This window comes from Dryobates pubescens, chromosome Z (assembly GCF_014839835.1).
Source record: "Dryobates pubescens isolate bDryPub1 chromosome Z, bDryPub1.pri, whole genome shotgun sequence".
Taxonomy (NCBI): domain Eukaryota; kingdom Metazoa; phylum Chordata; class Aves; order Piciformes; family Picidae; genus Dryobates; species Dryobates pubescens.
Window position 1 is genome coordinate 113471999 of NC_071657.1, and position 24652 is coordinate 113496650.

Sequence of the window (24652 nt, forward strand, 5' to 3'; positions counted from 1 at the left end):
TTAACATGCAGGTAAATTAAGGCTCAAATGTCAGGAAAGACCTGTTAAACCTAGATAGCTTTTTTTGCACCAGCACAGATGAGCAAAACATGGCTCTGTGTAAATGTAGGCTGAAAACTAGAGGAAACTTCAGGGCAATTAAAAGAATATGATACTGGATGTGACCTTGGATGGTTGTGATGATGTAAAGTCCAACTGCTTTTTGAATGGAGCTTGGGATGTTTGCTCATGTGGTGTAGTGTTGGAGGAGGCTACGTGGAGGCTTTTCCTCTTTTTCTAGCTTTTGTTCTGATAAGATGGCAAACAAGAATTCATGTCCTTCTAGATAAAGAACATACTAAGCACAGCCTTTACAAAATTCGAGGTTGAGGTGGATGAATATCTCTACTGTATTTTGCAGATGAGGCCTGGCATCTCCTTTGCTTTGAAGGCAAGGCTTAGCTGTGTGATGCCAGGAGAGACTGCTCAACATGAAAAGGAGGAGGCAGCCCAGAGTGGAGTGCTTAAACCTTGAATGTGTACAAAATCTAAGACAGACCTGACATCATCTTTTACCAGTTACTAGCATAAATCTTCTGTTGCAGAGCTGCTAGCCCAGCCTCAGAAATACAAGCCCTTAGAGCTGCCTTCCAATACCTGAAGGGATCTTACAGGCAGACTGGAGAGGGACTTTTCATAAGGGTGTCTAGATATAGGACAAGGGGGAACAGCTCTAAGATGAGGGAGAGTAGGTTTAGACTGGATCTTAGGAAGAAGTTCTTCAGTATGATGGTGGTGGGACTCTGGAATAGGTTGCCCAGGGAGGTTGTGGATCAGTCCCCCCTGGGGGTGTTCAAGGCCAGGTTGGATGAGTCCTTGAGCAGTTGAGTCTAGTTGAGAGGTGTCCCTGCCCATGGCAGGAGGCTAGAATAGAATAGAATAGAATAGAATAGAATAGAATAGAATAGAATAGAATAGAATAGAATAGAATGAACCAGGTTGGAAGGACCTTTGAGATCATCGAGTCCAACCTATCATCCAACTCTATCTAATCAACTAAATCATGGCACCAAGCACCCCATCCAGTCTCTTCTCCACTCCACCACCTCTCTGGGTAGCCCATTCCAATAGCCAATCACTCTTTCTGGGAAGAACTTCCTAACATCCAGCCTAAACCTCCCCTGGCACAGCTTGAGACTGCATCCTCTTCTTCTGGTGCTGGTTGTCTGGGAGAAGAGACCAGCCCCCACCTGGCTACAACCTCTCTTCAGGTAGTTGAAGAGAGTGATAAGGTCTGCCCTGAGCCTCCTCTTCTCCAGGCTAAGCAGCCCCAGCTCCCTCAGCCTCTCCTCATAGGGCTTGTGCTCCAAACCCCTCACCAGCTTTGCTGCCCTTCTCTGGACAGGTTCCAGCAACTCAACATCTTTCCTAAACCGAGGGGCCCTAAAGCCGTTCTCTGAGGAGACTGTACATCCATGTTTTGTGGACTGTGCTGATTAAACCTAGCTTGTCTGTTTAAAAAATGCACATCTTTTGCATGCACCACACTGGCTTTTTTCAGTCTTAATATTTTATTATTATCACAAACCCCGGAACTGTAATACACCTCCAGACTGAGTGTTTTTACAGTGCTTTCAACTTGAAATTCAGGCTCTATGTTTGAAAGGTTAATGTAGAAAACTAATTATATTATCCTGGTAATCAAATGTGTGACGAGACATTTGTCTGTGTAATTAACAGTGAAGAACTTTTATAGTTTCATAAAATCGAATGCTATGCAGACTGTGCTTGGAGCATTTGTTTTGAAGAGATGTCCAAAACAGAGATGTTTATGACTGATATAAAGTGGAACTGAAATGTACTGTAATGCAGGTGTCTGTGCATTTTACAGCATTTCACATTGTTGAAATGGAAGGCAGCAGATTAATAACTTCACTATGTCATGGTAAAAATAAATAATGTGTTCTTGGAGCAGGGAACGATGCATAAGTTACTCACTAATTTCAAGAATTTATTCTGTTCCAGAAATAATATCCTTTGCAATTTATTCACAGAGAAAAAAGTTGACTTACAAATCTGTGAAGTCACTTGTTACTTTTAATAGAATTATGTCCCAAGTCTAACTGTTGCAATAGTAGTTTCTGTAATTAAGACTGCAGAAAAGTGTGGTTTATGTATATGTGTCCTCCAAAGATCTAACTTTGTAAAGCATTTCCCTGTGGGGCTGAAGCTTCATCTTGACCTGGGATATTTCCAAGAACTGGGGGAAGTGCTTGCATATCTATTATTACTTTTTTAATTATATGACCCTATTAAAATATACATTTATTGAATGGTTGCTCACTTACCCTTTGCTGAGTGATTTAGCTGTTCCAGTGTGGCATGGAAATGTGTAACTTCTGTATCTGCTTCTGTATCTGCTGCTGTGGAGTGTTTTGAAAGTGTTTCCCCAAGCTCTTCCGAAGAGTTACTTTGTGATGGCCAGGCCACCTAGGCTTCCATGGAAATAAGCCCCCCACATCCTAAATGGTCCCAGGGTCTGATCTTGATTTTAGTTCTGCAAATTGCATTGTGTTCATTAGTGTTTGTGCTGCTTATTAAACTTTCCACACTTCATTGCAGTCAGGGGTGTCAGTCAGCCTATGTACTTCTGCACTTGGTTTAGGAGTAGAGGGTCTAATTTGAGGGTGATCTACTTTTCCTGCAGGCAGAGTCTTTGTGTGGTGACTTAAAGATAGGAAAGTGCTTCTTAAATGGTGTTTTAGAACACTGCCAAGATGCCTCAACTAAAACAGCTTAAATATCCCTCTACACTACCTTAGGATAGTCAAAGTCCCCAGCTTGTAACTTGTGCTGCTTATGGGACTCTCCAATGTTGCTCCTCACTGCTGCTTTCCTGGCTGACTTGAGGTTTAGGTTTTTAATTTGTGGAGTGTGTTGTCGCCTATGTTCCTTATTCAATATAGGATCTCAGATGCCAGCAAAGACAGGGGGTCACTTACTCTAGAAATGCACATTTACCTCATCAATTTGGCTGCACACAGATGCCCGATTCAAATTATCCACAGAACAGTCAGAACAGCTTTCCATGTGATTGAGGAAACCTTTGATCCTATAAAGAATCATTCATATGGTTCTTCTATTTTCCTCATGCTGACCTTCACAATCTTGTGTTTTGGGACCACTTGTGGTAGAATATGATGGTGGAAGAAATATCTTGAGTTTTGAAGGTTACGATTTCATGTCGGTAGAGAAGGGGTGACTAGCTCCCTTCTAGGATAACTGTCTTCAGAGGAGATTCATGTAACATTAAATGATGTAAAATTAAACCATGTAATATTCAAAGAGGTGTTTTGGCAAGTTCAGCCTGGCTGTGCAGCAAGATGTGTGCCTTGCATGCATATGTCTTCCAATTCCTTGAGTTGCTCTGAATTAGCCCTTACAAAATCTTCAACCACAGCAGACAAGCTTTGCTGGTCATCTTCCAGGAAGGGCAGCATTCAAGTGGTGTCTAATAAACTGGTATTTAATATGTTTGATTATATAACCCCTTGCAGTTATTTATTATTTCTTATTGAGCTTTCAAGCCGTATGCCTCAACTTCTAGCTTTTCTCACCTCTGAAGCCTTGTTTCCTTGCAAACTAAGCTAATGTTGCAGCTCACCTGGTCTTCTCTGCTCAGCTGTCACCGCCAGTCCTGTCTTCTCAATAGCTTCTGAACTCACCCACCAATTTCAGCCTAGCTTGGCACAAAGGTGGAAATCTGTGAGATGTGAAATACCTCCACAAGGGTGATTAAGAAACTTGAGCATCTCCCCTATGAAGAGATATAGAGAGACCTGGAGTTGTTTAGTCTTGGCAAGACTGAGAGAGGATCTGATCAATGCATGCAAATATCTGAGGGGTAGGTCTCCATTGGATGGGGTCAATTTGGTGGTGAACAGTAATAAGACAAGGAACAATGGATTCAAACTGGAACATAGAAGTTTTCACCTCAATGTGAGGAGAAAATTCTTTATAGTGTGGGTGACAGAACATTGGAACAGGCTGCCCAGAGAGGTTGTGGAGTCTCCTTCTATGGAGACTTTCAAAAGCCACCTGGATGCGTTCCTGTGCGGACTGCCCTGGGTGATCCTGGTTTTGGCAGGGAAGTTGGTTGGACCCAATCTTTGGAGGTCCCTCCCAACCTCTAACATTCTGTGATTTGACATGCATCCTGAAGGAGGAGAAAGCCCTATTTGTTTAGCCGAGAAAGGAGGAGTTGCTGTAGGAGTTTCGTCTACCAAAACACAAGGTAGTATTAGACACTAATTCATAGAATAGAATAGAATAGAATAGAATAGAATAGACCAGACCAGACCAGACCATGTTGGAAGAGACCTTCAATCAAACTGTACTGAGATGTTAACTACTCATTAATGTTTCCCAAAGCGTAGGAAAAATTAGTGTTAAAACTGAAGATGTTCATTGCAATGTATTGGGCCAAGAGAATATTATGTTTATTTTTGTAAGTCAAAAGAAGAAAACATGACATACAGATGATTGTCCAATCTTAACTCATTTATACACTTTAAAACACGTACATTAATTGCTGATGTGGTTACCACTTCACTAATACTGAAACAAAAGGAATCTTTTAACATATGCATATAATTTTATAACTCTTTGTAGCACTATGATTTGACAAATTATTTAGGAAAAGTACACTAACTTGCTTCTAGGCAGTGTGCTCTATTTTTAAGCATTAATAGTGAAAAGCTGGTCAGGCACATAGGGGTAAAGAATGAAATTAATGAATTACTGATAATATTTTGTTAAGTTGTTTGCAGGGTGATTGCTCCAGACAGGTGCACACTTAGCATGTGGATGCAACTTCCATTCTAGAACAGGTCTGTTGTTATGTTTGTGCACTTGTAATTGTTAACATTGCTACAACTTTCAAAGAAGGAATTTTTTATGCTTTGGGTGAGGAAAGAGATTGAAATTAATTTGGGGAAAATTACTTTTTGTGACTATTTAGTATTTATGAAAGGACTTTGTTTTGCCTGGTTTTGCTTCATCAGATTGCAGTCAGGCCATGTGGATAAAATAGGTTGCATATAAGGGACCAGCATAAAACCAGCTGCAAGAGCAATTAAAAAAAATAGTTCATATGTCTTTGTTATTATTATCATTACATAAGTTCCTTCAAAGGGGCTGTAATTAGCCATGCCTATCTATTTTGAGTAGTATTTTGAAAGTGTTTCAGTGTTTTGCAAGTAACTTCATTGGTTTCAGATAAAACCAAAGGAATTATGTGGGGAGTCCAAATGGAAAATCCAATAGCTTGCTTATCAGAGGTATCCCCATCTCCCTGAGAGTGTTGAGGACCCTTGGTACATGTACAAGGAGAGTCTAAAATATGCACAGCTCCCCTCAGGCCTCAACATGTATTTCAGGAGGCTTTTCACAGATAGGTAATGCAGATTTATATGTAATTAACTTTTTTTTCCCCAGTGCCTGATTATCCCATTCAGTGGGATAAAAAAGAAGGGTGCCTGGGTAACTGTTTTGTTTTCTCTGTGCCCCATCTTTTTTTTTTTTTTTTTTTAATTACATGATTATTTGTGAAAAATCATCAGCAGTGGAATGGCTGGCAACAAAATGCTATCAGTGGGCTCTGGAGCTAATAACCAGATGAGATAACCAGGGAGCAAGACGTTAAATCTGTGACTGTCCTGCCGATTCAGACAGTGTAACATCAGCTACTCACTTGTGTCGGGAGGGGTGCTGGCTGTTGCTGGCCAGTTACAAATTAAAAGCTGTGAAAAGTCCTAACTGGCAGAGGTGGGGATGTAAACTTGCAATGAAGACAGTGAATCTTACACCCTGTATGTTTTCAGTGCCCTTCCTTACAAAACAGAAGACATACTAAACCCAAAAGAAAGCACCAACCAAAACAAACAAAATTACAAAACAATAACAACAAAAATGCAAACAGAAAAAATGAAAACAAACAAACCCAACAAACAAGTTCACAAAGGGGGAATCTTCCTGTTTTAAGTAGGGAACTACCTAAACACAAAGACACATTTATGTAGGGTGCAAGTTCAGGGTTCACTGTAGCAGTAAAGTCGGGTTGTGTTTTTCTAGTTGGAGGTAATTATGATTATGTCTCTGTATAGGAAGGTGTCTTTATGAAGGAAATAGGGACCAGAATAATGGCTGAATAAACTCAATTAACATTAATATTTCATGTGCTGGTAAGGGAAATTTAATCTTTCCAACAACATGTCACCCAACCAGCCATGTAGCATTCAGTCACTACGCCTGACAGGAGGAGGCGGGTGGGAAGCTTTTTTTGATATTCAGATACGTGCTGCTGTTGAATAAAAATCCAAATTGTAAAGGTGAATCTCAGAGCCTGGTGTAGTGCTAAATGGATTGCTTCACACTCTGGTGTGGTGGGAACATTTGGAGCTTGGATATGGGTGGCTGCAGCCACGTACAGGAGAAAGCAGTCATAGAATCATAGAACAGTTTGGGTTGGAACAGACCTCCAAAGGTCATCTAGTCCAAAACCCCCTGTAGTGAGCAGGGACATTCTCCATTAGATCAGATTGCTTTGAGCACTGTCAAACCTGACCTTGAATATCTCCAAGGATGGGGCCTCAACTACCTCCCTGGGCAACCTGTTGCATTATTCCTCTAGCCTCATGGTAAAGAGTTTGTTTCTAGTTGTGGTGGTGAGAGAAGGCCCAGCTTTCCCTCCCCCACAAAGAAGGAAAAAAACCACAGCTGACTCAGTCAGAGAAGCAAAAGGATATGCTATATTTACAAGCAATATGGAGTGCAGGTTGTATATACACGATATATACAGTATTTACAATATATACAGAAATATACAGCAAAGAAAAATAATACAGGAACAAAACTCCCTCCTCCAGACAGAGGAGGGTTCCCGCCCTGTACCCCCTCTCTCCCCCCACTTCCCTTTTTTCCCAAAAAGGGTTAGAGAGAGAAGAGAAAGGTAATTCTTAAGGAATAAATTCTGTTAGGCTCCAAGCGCATGCAAGGATTAGTTCTTATCTGGTATTCAAGGTCAAACTCCGGCTAGTTGCTCAGAAGCAGACAGGCTGGAAAGGCAGAACAGAGAGGAACTGAGAAAAATTCCAACTGCACTAAAACTTAAAGTTGTATTCTACCAATCTAGCAATGAAATTCATTTAGAATATCTGAATGTTTTCAAAATATTCAGCCAGAGTGTCCCAGCACTGTCCCTTTCTCAAAGGCACAGCCTCAAACGGTCACACTAGTATCCAACCTAAATCTGCTCTTCTCTAATTTGAAACCATTGCCCCTCATCCTATCACTACAGGCCTTTGTAAACAGTCCCTCTGCAGCCTTCTTGTAGGCCCTTTTCAGGTACTGGAAGGCTGCTATTAGGTCTCCCCAGAGCCTTCTCTTCTCCAGGCTGAACAACCCCAGCTCCCTTAGCCTGTCTTCACAGGAGAGATGCTCCAGCACCTGGTCATCTTTGTGGCCCTCCTCTCGACACATTCCATCAGGTTCATGTCATTGTGTTGAGCACACTAGAGCTCGATGCAGTACTCTAGGCGAGGTCTTACCAGAGCAAAGTGGCAGAATTGCCTCTCTTCATCTCCTGGCCACATTGCTTTTGATGCAGTCCAGGATGTGACTGGCATGAGTGTCTCGATAATTGGAGTCCCAAGGTAGTCCGTGATCTCTTGATTTTGGGAACTGCAAACAGTCAACTGCTGGTTGGATTAGGGCCAGAAAGTAGCATTGTAAAGGAATTGGTGCTGTGATTTGTTAATTAAATCACACCCACACGCATCAACCTGCAAGCAAACCAACAAAATAAATATAGTGCAGATCTTCCTTGCAGAGAGTTTTTCTTGCCTCTTTAGCTGGAGTGGAAACAGTGCTGGAGTATCACTGTACCAGGTTGACAAATGTTTTGCTAAGTTTTGACTAGGAGCTTTCTTGCAAACCACCAACTCTCCTCACTAGACTGGGGTAGGCTGGGCTGAAGCCAGCTGGCACTGGCCCAGGAAAATGGTGTGCCAGGTCAAGCAGGAGATGCTCTATTTCAGCGGAGGCTGGAGCACATCATGCAGCTCAGCTCCCCTTCTTATTCACCTCCCAGAGAAAAACTCCCAGTGCTACCCATCACTGGGTGTGCTGGGCTGGCAGCACATCTCAGCCAGGTGGAACTTGGCCCATGTTGGGCAGGAGTTTGCTGTTCTCTTAGCTGTCAGGTTTATACAGGTGTCCAAATGTCCACCTAGTTTTAAGCAACTGAGCAGTGCTGTTGAGCTGATAAAATGGTCATGTGCCCAGCATTAGCACACTTTTAAATACTCTGTTGAACCAGAGGCTATGCTTGTGGCATCTTAGGTTTTGGAGGGTTGTTTTTCCCTTCTGAAGTTTCCTTTGCACTATCACATTGCCAAACCCAGGTATATTTTAGGAAACACAAATGTAAGTTGCACAGAGAATAACAAGTATTGCTGTATTAAGTATACAATAAAGGAAGGTCGATTCATCACATTCTTGATCTTTGTTATTCCATTTGCTTAGCCTGTTAGATTTTTCTATTACCAGTAAAAAAACAGAAGCTTTTTTTTTTTCCCAGATGGGGCTATGAACACTTCCTTACTACTAGTGAAATGCAGTGTATGCTTTAACAAGCAAAATAGCTGCTATCTTCCCAAAACACATATATTCATTGTGCAATCAGCAGTTTCATATGTAAAATTAATACTTAAATGGTGCCAGGAGTATTAAAGTATGTAATTATTATTTAAATGCCCTGAATTTATTTGGAACAGTCACATTTTTCTTGTATATATTTTCATTTTGTTTTCATAATCTGCATTTTTAAGACATCCAGCAGTTAAGCTGTATATGGATATTCTCTTATTAGCTGCTTTTTGATTTATTCCTATATAATCCAGTATTATTAAATTCTGTGAACTAAGGAACTGATTCTGTTCAATAAAACCAGTAGATGTGTTGCTCTGTGAGTGTATGGTGTGATGCTTTACTTTTTCTTTGTAGGTTCTATCCTTCAGCATGTAGCAAATTGATATGTAAAGAATCTGATCCTTTAGGCTTTACTTGAGGGAAATATCCACTGATGTCAATGCCTGAACAGGTTCAGCCTCTTAAAAGAATAGTTTATTTGAAACTGCTGTAGTTATTATTAATATTTCCTTCTGGAGAATAATAATCTTACTCATCAAAGCTTCAGAAACAGTATGAAGAAAGCAAAGTTCAGCAGGTCTTTCAGCCATGAGAGATGTCAACCATTGCTGTGTTAAACCATAGCCTGGTACATACCATCAACTGCTCAACCTTCTCTTTTGTTTCTTGTCTTTATTTCTTTATTTTTGTGCTCCAACTCTTGCTGGCATCTAAAATCACTAATCTCTACCCATTATAGTTTTTGCTAATTTACAGTGATAACTGTGGCTCTGTTTTCATTAGGAGATGAAAGCCGGGAAATTAAAAAACAAATTACAGGCATGAGAAGATTACTGAATGACAGCACTGGAAGAATCTATCAACGAGTTGGCAAAGAAGGAGAAAAACTGAAGGAGGAGCCCCAAGATTTGGACTTAGCTTGGGCCCAGCACCTGAATCCAACTGCAGAGTCCCCAGCAAGCCTTCATCCTCCCCAGAGCAGCACCTGGAATGAATTATCACCCCAAGCCAGCCATTTTTCAGGGCAGTATGGAACTCGATCCAAAACGTTCCAAAACCAAACACGAACCGTGGCATCCAATGGTATGATCTGCATTAGATACTGAGAATAATACTTACCTTTTTTTTTTCCTCTCCTTGTACTGTACTAATTTTTTGCCTTTGTTGTGATGATTTATTGTGCCACTGCACTGAAAGCAGCTAGAGTTCAGAGTCTACAAAATGAGCACATAGTTATCACTATGAAAAGGTGTGAAAGTGGGCACAGTGCATTCTGCTACCATCTGTCTTAGCTTTTAAAATGGATTCCTGGTGATAGGATGGAATTACTCAATACTGTTTCAGCTTAATTTCTATACAGTACTTATTAAAACAGCTTTTGCCATTGTTATTAAATTCATAGCTAATTAAATGTCAACATCTACCACTCCTGTTTTGAATGAGTAATGTAGCATTGTTGTGGCGCCACTTGCAGAGCAGGATTCTACAGAGTTTCTTAAGGGGATGGCATCTTACAACTGGCCACTGAACTTCAGGTACAAAATCTGATGGCAGCCTTAGGCTTTTATTCTGATGGAACCATTGGAGAAAAGGGGATGATGGAGTTTAGTTTTGAACAGCATGTACTAAAGCATAGTCCGTCTTGTACTGGCAGAGAATTCTGCCCTAAAGTAGATGGCAGCGTGCCCTTAAAATGCTTTTCTCTTGTTAAGTCACAGAGAATGGAGGCTTTACAGCCAGATTCCTAGAGGTCTTCTTTAATCATATAAATTCAACTCAGAAAGTTTTTCTCCTGAGAGATTTTTAACCTAAATTTAGAGGAGGAGGTTTACTTAAAGGTAACATAAAAAGTCATGAGATTGTGTCTGAAAGCATTATCAATTTCCAGATGATTCTGAAGGTACTCATACCTCCCAAGAGGAGATTCTGGTGTGGGTCCTTCTCTAAGGGCATACAAGTTCTTACTGCTTGTAACAGTTGAAAACCAAGACACTCTTCTGATTCTGAGTACTCTGCTGTAGGAGATACTGACACTGCACTAGAAAGCAACCAGCCCTAGGTTTCACTTTGTTTCTCTGTGGAAACAATGATTCACACACAGGTACTGACTGACCTGAAGAAAGGTGTTGCAGTAAGTCATGCTAATTTTATTTATTCTATAAGAAAAAATGAAAGATAAAGTTGTTTTTTAAAGGTCCAGACCCAGGAGAGAGTGGAAAGCACTCTTAATGGGTGTTAACAACCTCTGAAATGTGAAAGGATTTGAAATTCATCACATATCTCCCTCTTTGCCCCAAGAGTCCCTGGGCACTGACAGGGACAGTTCCCTGCATGCACAGAACTGCCCAAGCCTGCACAGATGAGATGCCTAGTTTCTGGATCCAGAAAGTAGGTGGAGCAGCTCCTCTATCCCCTCAGGGGCTTGATTCAGCATGTGAGCTAAAATGTGTTGACAGGATTTGGCCCCATATGCAAAAAAATGTCAGAGCTTTAATTTTTTATCCAAGGTGGAAAGGTTTGGCAAATTTACCCTCTCTTACAGGTCAGAATACTCTGTGAGATGGTAGAAGGGTTGGATTGAGTGACCCCCCCAAGCTGGACAGGAGAAATGCCCAGGCTTGTGGTTCCTGGGGAAGTGTGCCAGGAGGCACCTTCAACCCCTCCCTCTGCAGCTGTCCTGCTGCAGAAAGGAATGCAGTCTTTTAGGTTATTACATAAAGATGGGTGTGAGCCCTCTCCACTGGGCACCTTTGCGACGATAATCTGAATAGCTATTTGATTAGAGATGTCTGGCTCCATTGGGGTGTTGTGATTCTGCTGGACAGCTCTGAAGATAGGTCTCTAGGAAAGGAGAACTTTTGATGTAACTCTGGGCTATCAGCAAGCTCTGGAACTGCTCCTCAACTAGCATGCAGCTCTTCTGAGAGGCCATTGTAACATGTCTGATCCACACCATCCTTGCATTGGGAGCCTGAGCATCAAACTCAGTAATACAGATGTTATTCAGGGGATGGACAGAGTCCTTAAAAGCTGCATGTAGAAATGCTGAACAATGCTTCAAGGGAGATAGTACTCCTTGGTATTTTAAACTCCATGGTGTTTAAACTCAGCAAATGTTCAGGTAGGATATAAATTTATTACTTGAGGCTGTCAGACCTAGGTCATCACTGGGGAGATCTTCAGACATCTACAGCAAGTGATCTGATTTCCAGAAACTGTCCATTGTGGATAGATGCCAAGAAGCTAAAATATATGTTGTAGACTGGCTGAATTACTCAAATGTGAACGTAATAGGCATGTAGTTTATCTAACTGGCATCTATCTACTGGCATAGTGAAGGTGGATCAAGGAGAGGCTGGAATGGATGTTAAGTAGGTGCTGGTATAGAAAGCAGTCGTGAGAAAAGTGTTGGGAAAAAAACAGAGAAAAGGAGAAATTGAGGGAGCCTGAGCATTCACAGAATCACAAAATCACAGAATGGCAGGGGTTGGAAGTGACCTCTGGCAATCATGTACTCCAACTCCCCTCTGCTGCAACAGAGGTAAGAGTAGGAACATGCTTGAAAAGCAAAGTGATTTATTCCAAATAAGATTTAAGGTGGTGTTTCCACAAGCCAGGAGGTTAGGTAGATATTTGTGACCCACTGCATTTAGTAGAAACCTCTTGGCACTACAAGCAGTGAGTAGCATGTTTGCTCTGTAAGAGACCACAAACTCACAGCACCTATCTAAACCATTTTATTCTAATTTCTTGTGTTCTGTAGCAAGTCCAGCAGTAATGCAGCAGCTGAATTGCTTTTTTTGGGTTATGTTAATGGATTGCATTTGCATGCTTCTAGTAGCAATGTTACACCAGGTGAATTCACTCTCAGCAGACCCAGCTGCACGAACCACTGTCCTGGGCTACTTGCTGCTCAGACAGAGGAAGTAACTAGTGTATTTGTGTCATCTCCTTCTCTCATTCATACAAGATGGTATCAAATTTGCCTGCTGGCAAGCTTCCAAAAGAGAGGGAAAGATGGCTCTTTAAAGACTCCTTCATAAAAATAAGAAGTCAGTTCTCCTCTTAAAATTAAAAATTGATTTATAACAAGTTGAAAAGAGTTGCTTTTGTCCTCTAAAAATGATAAAGATAGTGCTTGGAACAATGACTGAAAACACTCTCCAAGATGCTTCTTACAACACAGTAACTGATCAGAGGAAGGCTGATAGAAAGAAAATAAAAAACCTTCATGAATATGTATGAATACAGTAGAACCCTGCTTTGATTTGAAATATAGGTGGTCTCTTTTCCCTTTCCCAGTACCTATAGTAGATTTACATGGGTAATTTCTATCAGTGCCTAATGGAGATTATAATGTAAATCCCCCATGCCTCAATGGGAAAATAGACCCTTTGGTTTTCCATCAAGGGCCTGTGTGCCTGTGTGCTTTCATTAGCAACATGTTATATTGCAGCAGGAAAGATGTACAGGTATTTACTGATACAGTTTCTCTAGGTTTTCACATACAATTCACCATGACGGAGAGTCTTTGTTAAGAAGGAAACAAAAGCCACCAGCCTTGTCTCCTTCTGTAGCCTTTCAGGTATTATTTGCAGAAGCCCACTAGAATATTGGATTCTGACCAAGAGAGAAGACAGGCTTTATCCTGAGGAGCTTATTAGTCTAAAACAACCAAGAAAGCACTGGAGGACAGATATTCTTACTATGTATTTGTCTTCTATGAATAAAACTCTCCTAATATCCTGGGACTCCATCTCTGGGATACCTGCTTGTCTGTCTGAAAGGTACAGACTTATGCTTATGCTGTTAAATTACAAGTAGTTGTGAACCTCCCATACTTAAAAGCCTACTTTTAACAGATAAGTTAAAGGTATTGGTGGAGCCAAGTTGATGGATTCTGAGTGATCTGCCACAAAGCTAAAGATAACTCTTCTTTCCCCTCTGTACCTGTAACAATGGGCTAACTTTCATGGACCATTGAAAAGATAAAATCCCATCCGTGCCCCAAGGAACTTCCAGTGCACAAAAGAAGGGCGAGATCAAACTAGGCAGAGTCCTCCTGAGTCAGTAACCTCTTTTTGGTTTAATTTGGGACTCTCAACCTGTTTTCCAGTTAATTTTTCACTCTTAAAAAGTTGTTTTATTTATAGCTGAAACCTTGGCAAGAAGAAGCTGGGGAAACTCTTGCATTGGTATTCGCTAGATTTGCAGAGGTTCTTAAACTACTGTCTTTAATGCAATGTTAACTGGTTTCTTCCTTGGATCATATTTTAAAATACCAGCATTTGTAATAGCAATGGTGTGGACAGTCTTAATATCTGAGAAAAGCAGGAGAGCGACACCCAGAAGATGTCGACAATCTTTAAGTGACTCCTAAGTTTAGCTTAGCAAGTATCTCACTTTTGGGAGAATGTCCACCAGTTTGCTCAAGTCTGATAGATGTTATTTCAGAGCTGAAGGACTGAATTGAAGGAAGTAGAGAAGAAGTGCCTGGGAAAAAAAAGATTTGAGGATGAAGGAACACACTGGAAGAACTAGGAAAAGCTGGGAGTGATCTAGGAGTGGCCAAATTTTCAGCCATTTCAAATGAGGATTGAAGTCGGGGAACTGTGTGGGTCTGACATCAGGGAGCTCTGATGGAAGAACACATACCAACCTGGAAAGGCATTAATAAACTGTTTTGGTTTCAGAAGAAAGCAAAAATAATAATGACAAATGTGAGGATTTCTGAACAAAGAGTAAATTAATTGCTTTTGTTCCCTTTAGCTAAGTAATGGTTAAAGGGCACCTGAAAACTGTCAGGCTGCAGAAGAAAAAGGGAAATACACTCTGTGAAGTCCACCACACGTGACACCAAGCAAGATGATTTTTGTTAGATCCATTTGTACCTGTCTTCATACAATGATCATTCCTCCTCTTGCACGCTTTGATGAGCAGTAAAATAGCCATCAATTTAAATAACTGGAAGCACATTTTGAAATGAAGGGGGCCACATCTCATCTGGCCTAAGTCTCAAGCAGTTTTGTTGAATTCTGATTTTTTTTGTTTGCAGCATTAAAGCCAGGGATGCAGCTATTTTAAACTAAAGTGCAGGATATACCTATTCAGGCAAACTGAGAAATCTCTCAGCTGTTAGAGCCTGGCCTAATTCAGGACCTACAATGCAAAGGCATTCTAGAAAGCTGGGCAGTAATAAAGGCACTGCTAAGGGATAGAACTAGAAGTATGTTAAACACTAGTAAGAATTGCTAGAAAAGAAACATTTTTTAAACAACTATATTCATTTTTAGAGGGAAACTATGGATCTTGTAGGTCACAGTGCTGGAAAACATGTCACAGAAAATAATCCCACTCTAGCAAACAGAGGAGATTTGCCAGCTTTCCTTGGTGGTGATTCTTTTCCATCTTTACTTTTTTTTATTTTTTTTTTTCTTCCCAACAGGGTATTTTATTTTCATTCTCAGTTCTTTACATGGTAAAGAATCACATGTAACATTCAAGGAGTTTGAAAATTCTTAGGCCTTCATTTCATGTACAGTATAAACCTTTATTGCACAGACTGTCTTCATTCTTTGTGAGACCGTTCTGTGAGATGGGCTTTTTGTGTGTGTGTGTGATAAAATGAGGATGTTTATAATGAGGTTTGGTGCTATTGTTATTCAGGATGAACTAGCCTGACAATAGCGAGCCCTGCTGTGAAGAGTGCATTGTATTCACGCTCTGAGCAGTCTTCTCCAGACCCATGCAACATTGCATCCTTTATTTTATATAATTGCACATACTAGCAATTGGATGAAAACTAGTAACCCCTTCCTCTTAAACAGGACCATGTTGAAAACTATGCTTTCTTGCTTTGGATCTAATTTCATGATTTGGTGTATTGATAATAGTTTCAAATGCTTGCTGGTAATAGTTGTTTTGGTGATTTTGTGTGGGTTACATCATGTCTTCCCTGTTTCATTCCTCTCTCTTTCAGGAGAAATCCCAATGGTGAATTCATCAGTTGGACCAAACTGCTGTACATGTAATTGTCAGTCAACCCTACAGGCTATTCTTCAAGAGCTCAAGACCATGCGGAAACTGATGCAGATTCAAGCAGGTACAATGACCAGCCCCTTACTTGTGTACTCATAACAAGTATCTACTTAAAGATGGAGGTTGTACTAGATGATCTTTGGAGATGCTTTCCAGTCCAAAATAATCAATGTTTCTATGATTTTCTTGTTAGAAGAAATCAGAATCACGGAAAGGCTTAGGTTGGAAGGGACCTCATAGATCATCTACTCCAACCTCCCTGCCATGGGCAGGGACACCTCTCAATTAGACTCGGCTGCTCAAGGCCTCATCCAACCTGGCCTTGAACACCCCCGGGGAGCCTCCCTGGGCAACCTATTACAGAGTCCTATCACTGTCGTACTGAAGAACTTCTTCCTAAGATCCAGTCTAAACCTACTCTCCCTCAGCTTCAAACCATTCCCCCTTGTCCTAATGCTGTCTATGTGGAATCTCAGGAAAAGCTGGACTGTTTCCCACTCTCTTGACACATTGTTCAAAGTCAAGTGTAATTTTAACTTCTCAGATCCTTACCTGTAACATGAGATATGATCTCTTAGGAATCTTTTAAGGTGAAATGAAAAACCAAAAATCTAATATGATTAGTAATGGGAGCTGAGTGGGTAGGTCAATCTGACATAATCACTCCCAGTTTGTTTTCACAGTGTATTCATTCAGCAGTCCAGAATGCTACTTTACCTGTTATCTACTTACCAGTTCACTAATCTTAGAGGTAAAAAAAATATTGAAAGGCCACTTTAAAGTTATTGTGTAACACTTCATTGAAAGATCTTTAAAGTTACAGCTCTGTGGCACCCTCAACTGAGCTAGCTGTTGTGGCCTCCACCCTTCTTCAGGCTGGTTTACCAGTTCCTTCTACTGGCTCAACCAGCAATAATCAGTTCATTGCGGAAAACTCTTCAGTTTTCTTCTCGATTAAAATCTGAAGCAGCACAGTGCAGTGCCAGAAGAGCACTAGCACCAGAAGCATAACAAGGTCATTGCAGCTAGGAGTTAAGTAGTTCATCATAGGATGCTGTGAAGCTGCAGCCTCCATGCTTCAAAAAAATTAGTGTTAATACTAATGAGGAGTTGGAGTTGGAAATTTTGGCAATTGGGTTGCCTGTCCAGTGTGAGTGATGAGGGGTAGAGCCATGGAGGCTTTTCTCTTAGAGTGGCTGGATATGACCTCTGTGAAAAAGGGAGTGTTGAGTAATCAACTGAAATATGGGTGGAGTGAAGGGCTGACTAAACTCCTTGTCTCTACAGCATATAATGCTTGAGTGAGCAACGGGAAGGATCAGACAGGTTTTGTAATAGCAGTTGATACACATGAAAGTGCTTTTCTAAAACCATGGATTTACAAAGAAGCCAAACAAGGCCCTGCTTTGCAGTCTTTGCTAGGACAAGGAATTCTGTACTCAGTTGCATCAATTTCATTGAAATTATGTGCATGATTAAAATCAGCTTGTGGGAAGAGGTACAGAAGTGGGGTTTATGCCAGAAAAGCTGGCTCTTCAACAGCAGGAATGTTTCTAGAGTTTATGTGTCTACAGTATAAGTACCTTGTTAATTTGTGACTCTCTTGATTCACCAGGAATAGTTCATATTTTCTGGTAGGCATGTAATGATGATTTTTGCAGAGAAGGAAAATCGGCATTTTTGTTGCTAAAAGAACAAAAATTAAAATGCAAACATGTAAGTGAAAGTGTAATAGCAATTAAACACCCTTCTGTCTAAGTGATAAACTACAAATTACAATCTTGTAAATCCTTGCCAGAAATTAAACATCCCAGAAGTCTTTTAATAAACAATATTCCAAGGTGTTGGTTGGTTGGTTTTGTTTGTTTTGGTTTTTTTCCCCGAAGCTTTGCAGATGAGGAATATTTGTAGTTCACCTGTAGCTTGAATGAGTTTTATTTGCATGTGTAGCACTTTTGACTTTTGGCTTTATTTTTTTTAAAACCTTGATCTTACTGTATCTGCATAGCATTCTGATGGAGGACTTGCTCACATTGACACAGGTTCAGGATTGGTGCCTTAATTTATACTGGATATTGGGAAATGCAAAATATTGATGAATATAAATATGATCTCTTAGATTTTAGAGGTAACAGGTGAACTGTCAGTTTCTGTGTATGAGCAAGACAATCTGATGCAGCTTTGGGTTACTTTCTTGCCAGAAATTAAACTATAGAATAGTATTTTCACTCATTTTTGAAATGGTATCACATTTGGAAGGAGGGGAAGGCTTCTCAAGGTATGTTCAAGGAAGTGGTTAGACTATGTAGGAATAAAATTAGAGAGGCAAAGGCCCAGTTGGAACTGAAGCTGGCCACCTCTGTCAAAGGCAATAAAAAGCATTTTTACAACACTAAAAAGAAGGGCAAGAAGAACCTCCACTCCTTACTGGACCTGGAGGGGAACACTGTGATTGAAGACGAGGAAAAGGCTGAGGTCCTGAACACCTTCTTTGCCTCAATGTTTAACAGCAAGGCAGGAGTTCAGGATGAGTGGCCTCCTGAGCTGGGTAATAGGGTTGGGGAGCAGTGTGATGCCCTGGAAATCCATGAGGAATTAGTTCGGGACCTGCTGAGCCACTTGGACACTCACAAGTCCATGGGACTGGATGGGATCCATCCTAGGGTGCTGAGAGAGCTGGCAGATGAGCTGGCCAAGCTCCTCTCCATCATTTTCCTCCAGTCCTGGCTCACTGGAGAGGTCCCAGATGACTGGAAACTGGCCAACGTGGTCCCCATCCACAAGAAGGGCTGGATGGAGGAACCTGGAAACTACAGGCCAGTCAGCCTGACCTCAGTGCCAGGGAAAGTGATGGAACAGATTATCCTGGAGGCAATAACTGCGCACCTGAAGGATGGCCAAGGGCTCAGGTCCAGCCAACATGGATTTAGGAAGGGCAGGTCCTGCCTCTCCAACCTGATCTCCTTCTATGATCAGGTGACCTATCTGGTGGACGTGGGGAGGCCTGTGGATGTAGTCTATCTGGACTTCAGCAAGGCCTTTGACACCGTCCCCCACAGTAAACTGCTGGCTAAGCTGTCAGCTCGTGGCTTGGACAGCAGCACTCTGTGCTGGGTTAGGAACTGGCTGGAGGGCCGAGCCCAGAGAGTGGTGGTGAATGGTGCCACATCCAGCTGGCGGCCAGTCACCAGTGGCGTCCCCCAGGGATCAGTGCTGGGCCCCATCCTCTTTAACATCTTCATTGATGATCTGGATGAGGGGGTTGAGTCAGTCATCAGCAAGTTTGCAGATGACACCAAGTTGGGAACAGATGTTAGTCAGTTAGAGGGTAGAAAGGCTCTGCAGAGGGACCTCGACCGACTGGACAGATGGGCAGAGTCCAATGGGATGGCATTTAATAAGTCCAAGTGCCGGGTGCTGCACTTTGGCCACGGCAACCCCATGCAGAGCTACAGGCTGGGGTCAGAGTGGCTGGAGAGCTGCCAAACAGAGAGGGACCTGGGGGTGCTGATTGACACCCACCTAAACATGAGCCAGCAGTGTGCCCAGGTGGCCATGAGGGCCAATGGCATTCTGGCCTGTATTAGGAATAGTGTGGCCAGCAGGAGCAGGGAGGTCATTGTGCCCCTGTACTCTGCATTGGTTAGGCCACACCTTGAGTACTGTGTCCAGTTCTGGGCCCCTCAGTTTAAGAAGGACATCGAGACACTTGAACATGTCCAGAGAAGGGCAACAAGGCTGGTGAGAGGCCTTGAGCACAAGGCCTATGAGGAGAGGCTGAGGGAGCTGGGATTGTTTAGCCTGGAGAAGAGAAGGATCAGGGGTGACCTCATTGCCCTCTACAACTACCTGAAAGGTGGTTGTAGCCAGGAAGGGGTTGGTCTCTTCTCCCAGGCAACCAGCACCAGAACAAGGGGACAAAGTCTCAAGCTGTGCCAGGGGAGGTTTAGACTCGAGGTGAGGAAAAAGTTCTTCACTGAGCAAGTCGTTCAGGCTAGATGTTAGGAAAAAGTTCTATACAGAAAGAGTGATTGCCCATTGGAATGGGCTGCCTGGGGAGGTGGTGGAGTCGCCATCACTGGAGGTTTTCAGGAGAAGACTTGATGGGGTGCTTGGTGCCGTGGGTTAGTTGTTTGGGTGGTGTTGCCAACCTGGTTTATTCTATGTATTCTATGTATTCTATGTATTCGTCATTGGAATGGGCTGCCCAGGGAGGTGGTGGAGTCGCCGTCCCTGGAGGTGTTCAAGAGGGGATTGGACGTGGCACTTGGTGCCATGGTCTAGTCGTGAGGTCTGTTGGGACAGGTTGGACTTGATGATCCTTGGGGTCTCTTCCAACCTTAGTTATACTGTGATACTGTGATACCCACCTGGATGCGTTCCAGTGTGATCTGCTACAGGTGATCCTCTGGCAGGGGGGTTGGACTAGATGATCTTTTGAAGTCCCTTCCAACCCCTAACATTCTGTGTGATTCTGTGTGTGAAATGTTCTTGCCAAGGTAATTAACTTGGGTACCACATTCATAAAAATAAGAGTAATTGCATTAGTACTTGAATTTTCTTAATTTATCAGGAAAAGATTCTAAGTCATTCAGGAGGCTGTACAAATTAATCATAGGATGGTTTGGCTTGGAAGTGACCTCCAAAGGTCATCTAGTCCAACCTCCCTGACCATCTTCAGGGATGGGACCTCAGTTACCTCCCTGGGCAACTTGTTCCAGTGTTCCACCACTCTGTGGTAAAAAATTTGTTCCTAACATCCAGTCTAAATCTACTCTTCTCTAATCTCAAACCATTGCCCCTTTTCCCATCACTATAGGCAACTTTGTAAATAGTCCCTCTGCAGCCTTCTTGTAGGCTCCCTTCGAGTACTGGAAGGCTGCTATTAGATTGCCCCAGAGCTTTCTCCATGCTGAACAGCCCCAGCTTCCTTAGCCTGTCCTTGTAGCAGAGGTGTTCCAGCCTCCCTGATAATTTTCATTGCTTCAGTGCTTTCCTAATCATTGCTTAAGTCCTTCATGTCACCAGCCATCCAGTGGTCACTAAGAAAAAGAAGAGGTACTCCTAATTTTCCTAAAATGCTATCCATCATATGTCTTGAAAAAAACTCAGAGTAGAGCTCTGTGTCATTACTCCCATTATGCAGACTGGAAGATTAGGCAAAAGTGATAACAGTGTAACTGTTTCACATGGCCAGACAGGCTGAAAACCCTAGCACTTATGCAGAAGATGCAAGTTCAGTATGTTGGTACTTTAATGGTTGCCTCTGTGTGGTTGTACACGTGCTTTTGTCTGTAAATTCAATTCGTTACTTTCTTTCATTCAGTTGGGACTCAAAACAGACAGCAACCTCCTGTTCCTCTGATTTGTGCACAAAAGTCAACAATATCAAGAAAGAGAAATAAAAAGAAAAAACTGCCCCTCAAAACTGTTGAACCAATTCCCATGAATAAGAAACCCAACTCTGCAGAGAACGAAAAGAAGCTGTCGGCAAACTCAGAACGATCAAGTCTTCAAGAAGTTGAACCCCCTTTAAAACCAGAAACCCCTGTTTCAGGATTTGGAATTATCCTTGAATCAGCTTCATCAGATGTAAGTTAATATTTTAATGCACAAGATTACAGGATTTTAAAGAACTAACTCATTCAGGACAATCTGTACTCAAGTCAAGTTGATGTGTGTTTCTACTTTTTGTTAGAATAAAGAAGCAAATCTTGGGTAAGAGAATGGAAGCAGTAGGGTTAGACATGGGAAGTGCTGATTACAAAGTGTTGGGGGTTTTGGTTTTGTTTTTTTTTTTAACTTCCATGAGCATGCAGTTCCCCCTCGAGTTCAAGGCTGCCTGTTGTTTGAGCTTGTAGTGGAAACTTGTTCTTCATCTCTCCTGTTGCCAAGACCCACAAAGAGATCAGAAGCTGTGAAAAGTGCTGTATGTATCAACCCTTCACAACCCTGTCATTTGCTGATGAGTGCACCTAATCCACACATATGCTTTTATCCTGCCAAGGCGTATTTTTGTGCTGTGTTTCATGCCTGGCTGGTCCCACTGGCTGCAGGGAACTCCTCACCTCTTAAGTTTTTATCTCAGTCTTTGCCAAGTCAGATCTGGTGGTCAATACACATGGAATGTTAGGGGTTGGAAGGGACATCCAGAAATCATCAAGTGCAACCCCCCTGCCAAAGCAGGATCACCTAGAGCAGGCTGCACAGGAACACATACAAGCAGAGAAGGAGACTCCACAACCTCTCTCCAGAGAAGGAGACTCCACAACCTCTCTGGGCAGCCTGTGCCAGTAGTCTATCACCCTCACTGTAAAGAAGTGTCCCCTTGTGTTGCGGTGGAACTTTGTGTGTTCTAGCTTATACCTGTTGTTCCTTGTCCTGTCCCCGGACACTACCAAAGAGACTGTCACCTTCATCTTGACACCTACTCAGATGTTTGTAGACATTGATAAGATACCCTCTCACCCCTCTCTTCTCAAGACTGAACAGTCCAGTTCTCTCAAGTCTTTCTGCATAGGAGAGGTGTTCAAGTCTCCTGCTTGCTGTGGTTGCTGGATGAGGGCCTTGGCACTGTTGATGATGTTAGTGTAAATAAAGGGGCCAAAATTTGCCACTCTAAAAATCTGTACTTTTCTCATGTAAAATTGTAAGAAGCACGTTTTCTGGCTTGCTGGAATATGTACGTATTGATAGAGATTTCGTGCATCTGGTGCCTGATTGGCTTTGTTCAATGATCAAATAGATGTCATCTGGAAGCAGTTGACTGATGAGTAAACTGATCATTAATTTCTCTAATATATTTTTAATTTTCAGCAGGCAGTTTCCAATTTCCATAGTACCATGAGCTAGAAAAACATAATTAAATTCAGTATCAATAAGCATAAATGAAAACAATGCAGCAGATAATGCTCTACCTTTCTGGAAGTGGGAACTAATAATAAAAAAGAGCAGTCATGATAATTCACTTATATAGATGCAAGCCACACCACTAATTAGATTGCCGTCTCATGCCACAGAGTCCGTGTGGCGATAGAGAGTAACTTGTTTGATGCTTTTTCAGAGGTTTTCCTTTTGTAACATTCTGCTCAATAATGTTTGAGGGAATGGTTTGGGAAGGGATGGGTAATTTATCTCCGTTCTGCAATTTGTGCTTACAATTTTTCTTCGCTTGTGGCACACTTTTCAGCTTGAAACACAGTTTTGAAAACAGTTTTGTACTTGCAATGGAATTTAATTTGACTTTATGAATGTGTTCCTTTGCTGGACACAATTCTTCTTAGGTGCCAATTTGACCTAGGGGGAAAAAAAAAAAAGAAAGCATGTAGCTCATAAATTAAGTCCTCATCTGCCCTCCCATGCTTTGCCCCCTGCTTGCCACAGTAGTTGACTAAATTTACAGAGCCAGAAGCCCAAGACAAACAAATTGATGTTGTTTCATCTTTGGAAAGAAAACAGTTGAGTTTTGAAATAGATATATTTAACAGCGAAAATAAAATGTGACCTTAAACATTTTGAGAAGGCTAAAGAAAGTGACTTCTTTCAGAATGAATGGTGGTATTATCCTTCTCCATTTATTCATAAGCATCTCTAGTGTGCTCACGACCAGCCTGTCTGAGTGCCTGAAAAAACTGAGACATTTTACACAGCACCATAAATAAGTGTTCCCTTGAGAACGCTGCACGGGGCTGTCTGTAGTGTGTGCTGTGTCATACGCCAGGGCTGCCGCCACGCTTCTTTTGCCAATATTTATTGAACTTGGAGAAAAAGCTCAGTTTAATGTGTATAAAACTGGAACTACCCAAACCAGTGCAATTAGTTCAGATTTACTGAGATTAAATACTGCTGCTTATGGAGGTGTAAAAAGTCTTTGTGGGGCTGACTCTTAATCTGGCTCCTAAATCAGGGAACCTGCATTTTAAATGTAATGATTTTTTTTACTCTTAGTTAAGTTTTCTTATGTTTGTTTTAATGTTATAATATTTTATTTCTAACCAAATAATTTCTAATCTGCATGGTGCAACCTACTGAAATGTCTAGGGTTAAATTTGATTCATTGCCTGTTAATTTTAGCACAGCAAAAGCCTTTGGCATTCAGGTCTTATTTATTTTATTGTACACAAATAATTTACCCAGCAGTTCCTTATGCCACGATCATTATCTACTAACAATTGCTTTTCCTTTTGAGAAATTGCATTCAAAGTGATCATAAAGTTCTATTAGGTGCTGATTGTCTGTGATTGAAAAATAGTTTACTGCTAAAAGAAAGTGAGAATAAATCAGCATTTTGCCTTCAAATTATTTCACTGACATACAAATTGATTCCTACATTAAGAATAAAATAGTCAAAAGTGAAATATTATTGTTTCCTCCATGCTGGTGTTCTGGTAAGGTTTGAAATGGTTTTACAGCTGTATTAATGAAGATGATTTGTCTGCCCTCAGCATCTTGTATCACTGAGGTCATCTTAGATTGATTTTGTAGGACCTGAGACCCACATAACAGAATAGGACAGGATACCTTCATCACCATGACAACTACGTTCTGATTCTTGATTAACATGAAGAATCTTTCCCAAATTGTAAACTGGGACCACATCTATTTACTCTTAGAAGTCTTTTCTGTCACCAAAAAGTTTAAAGTATCAAAACCCCACATACAGCAGAAGATCATCAAATGTCAAATACAGTAACTCTGACTTTTACTGGATGTAGCATTTGGAAAGTTCTCAAGATAAAACAAACCAACATTTTATCCAGAATGAGCTGAGAAACTTAGCTGCTTTTTAGAGTTGTGGGGGTTTTTTTGGTTTGGTTTTGTTTCCCTACCTGCATATTTGAAGATTTTTCATCCTGGCTTCCCAACACATTGTAATCTTTGGGTTTATTGCACCATACATATGTATATCCAATGACAGTATGTGCTT

General features: G+C 41.5%; 1 protein-coding gene across 1 annotated transcript in view; it reads left to right on the forward strand.

The window, feature by feature from the left end:
- The window catches only part of BEND7 (BEN domain containing 7), a 52886-nt gene that overhangs the window by 6715 nt on the left and 21519 nt on the right, over nt 1-24652 (forward strand). The window contains exons 3-5 of the mRNA XM_054178235.1: nt 9472-9771; nt 15668-15790; nt 21053-21318. Of these exons, the coding sequence (XP_054034210.1) occupies nt 9472-9771; nt 15668-15790; nt 21053-21318 (689 nt within the window). The remainder of the gene's footprint in view (nt 1-9471; nt 9772-15667; nt 15791-21052; nt 21319-24652) is intronic.